Consider the following 2,183-nt stretch of genomic DNA (forward strand, 5'->3'; position numbering starts at 1 on the left):
CTGGCCCCTGCCCAGCCCCGACGGGGCGCACCTGAGCCAGGCTCTCCAAGGCCGATTGGAGCCACCGGGCCCCTGCCTCCCCGGTCCCCCGAGGGCTCTCCGGCCTCGCGGTCCCCAGTGGCCAGGCGGCGAACGGAGACTCGGGCCGCCCATGCGGCCGGCCCCCTGCGCTGGGCTGCCGGGCGGCGCCCTGCTGGAGCCGGAGGGAAGGGTGCCATGGCCACTGCCCAGTGCCGTTTCGGCGGGAAAGCGGTTTATCGGGGATCGGAGCACATGGCCCAGGCACCACCGCCTCTCGAAACCTTGCGGCCATTTCTGAGGTCCCCCAGCCTGCCGACGCGCATTCGAGGGCCACCCCCACCCTCAGCCCCCACCCCCCAACAACCGGCTCTTCGCGACCGTCGCTGGGGCACCCTGGCCACGTCTCTTCCGCACACAAGAGGGAGGACACTTGGATTCTAATTCTCTCCCTTCTCGCCCTCAAGGACGGGGCCTAGCTGGCTCCTTCGCCCTGGCCCTGCACCTGCCACCTCCCGCCTCGGGACTCCGGGGCGCGAGCTCCGTACTCACCGCACCGGGCTCGGTCTCCATCTTCCTCCGCCTCGCTTCGAAACGGGGAAGGAAGAGAAACCTGGCTCGAAAGCACCTTCACACCAAGGGAGTCGCCACGTTTCGCGGCCAAAGACTCTGCCCGTGGCGCCAACCGTGGCCGTGGCCGCGGCCGTGGCAGCTGCAGGGCCGCAGGCTCGGACCTGGGGCCTGAACCGGCCACCCGGGGTGGGGGGCGGGGAGGCCGCGGGTCGCCTCGGGCGGCGGGGCGGACGCGGGAGGGTGCCGCCTGCAGGGCACGGAGGCGACGGGGCGGGCTGCAGGGTGCCAGGTGCGGGCTCCCCGCGGGCCGCGCTTGCTTCCTTTGAGAGGGTGGCGGGGAGCCAGCGAGCGAGCGAGCGAGCTGCGGTGCCCTTCGAGAGGTTGAAGTGACCCCGGGGCTTCACGAAGGAGCGAGGAGGCCGGCGAAGGGGCGACTTTCGAAGGCTCGTGCCCAGCCAGAAGGTACGTTTTCCAGAGTCCACCTCGGGTCCCCAGAGCCTGGCCGGCCGCACGCGGAGCCCCATGCACCTGTTGTGGCCATCACTCATCATCCCTGCCGAGCGGGCGGGGACGGCGCGGGCCACTGGGCGCCCTCCTGAGGCCAGCGCCCTGGGCCGCGCCGGCAGCTGCACTTGACCCTGCTGAGCACGCCATCCTGCAGCCGCTGTGCCCCGGGACAGGTCAGCGAAGCAGGCACTTGCGCTGGACGGCGGTGAGGATTATGCAACAAGGTTGGAGAGGCGCCAGCCTCCCATGATCGCCTTGGAAAGGAAATCCCTAAAAGAGACGTGAGATGTCAAACATGTATTCCCAATGAAAAATCGTGTTCTTTACACAGACATAGGTCGTACAGGTTTATTGACTTATAATTCACATACCATATATTTCAATGGTTTAAATATATTAAAAAGAGCTGTCCAGTTATCACCACAATCAATTTTAGAATAAGTGGGATTTGACTTTTACGCAAATTTGTAAGCAAGAAGTTCATCCATTGAACGCTTTGCTTTTCAGGAGACAATTTTTTTTTTTGGTCAAGACATATATTAAAAACCATGTTGTAAATAATTCCAACTAGATAAGCCTTTATAATAATAATAATAGTAATAATAATAATAATAACAATAATAATTACCACTTATCATGAGCTCACTTTGTTCCAGGCACAATTTTTTATAAGCAGTATCATTTAATCATTCATTTGCAAGCAACCCATTAGATAAACATCCCTATTTTCGTTTTCAGGTGAAGAAAATGGTGGTTTGGAGGTTAAGTCAAGGGTTAAAACTGTGGGAGATTAAAATGCTGGGAAACGGAATTTCCCACCTCCAGAGAAATTTTAAAAGATTCTTCCCTCCAATCATGTGCAAACACAAAGAGAAAATGGACTAAAGACCTACATATGCAAGTTCAAAACATTCATTGCTATGGAGTCAACTGCAAGCTGGAATCATAAAAATTCTTACGTGAAAATTCAGGGTCAAATCTGTCAGACCTAGCTTTTAACAATGGATTATCTAATAGAATGAAAGCACAAACAGCAAAAGACAAAACAAATAAATGGGGTATCATAAAAATGGAGAACTTGTTCA

General features: G+C 56.5%; 1 protein-coding gene across 3 annotated transcripts in view; it reads right to left on the minus strand.

The window, feature by feature from the left end:
• The window catches only part of BOLL (boule homolog, RNA binding protein), a 69,841-nt gene extending 69,240 nt beyond the window's left edge, over nt 1–601 (minus strand). For all 3 annotated transcript variants that reach the window (XM_045295013.1, XM_045295015.1, XM_004701521.2), the window contains exon 1: nt 571–601. In XM_045295013.1, coding sequence (XP_045150948.1) covers nt 571–591 — 21 coding nt within the window. In that variant the 5' untranslated portion in view covers nt 592–601. The remainder of the gene's footprint in view (nt 1–570) is intronic.
• Nucleotides 602–2,183: the final 1,582 nt, after the last annotated feature.

Source organism: Echinops telfairi, unplaced genomic scaffold (genome assembly GCF_000313985.2).
Source record: "Echinops telfairi isolate 266 unplaced genomic scaffold, ASM31398v2 ScPeMD7_3;HRSCAF=10, whole genome shotgun sequence".
Classification (NCBI taxonomy): domain Eukaryota; kingdom Metazoa; phylum Chordata; class Mammalia; order Afrosoricida; family Tenrecidae; genus Echinops; species Echinops telfairi.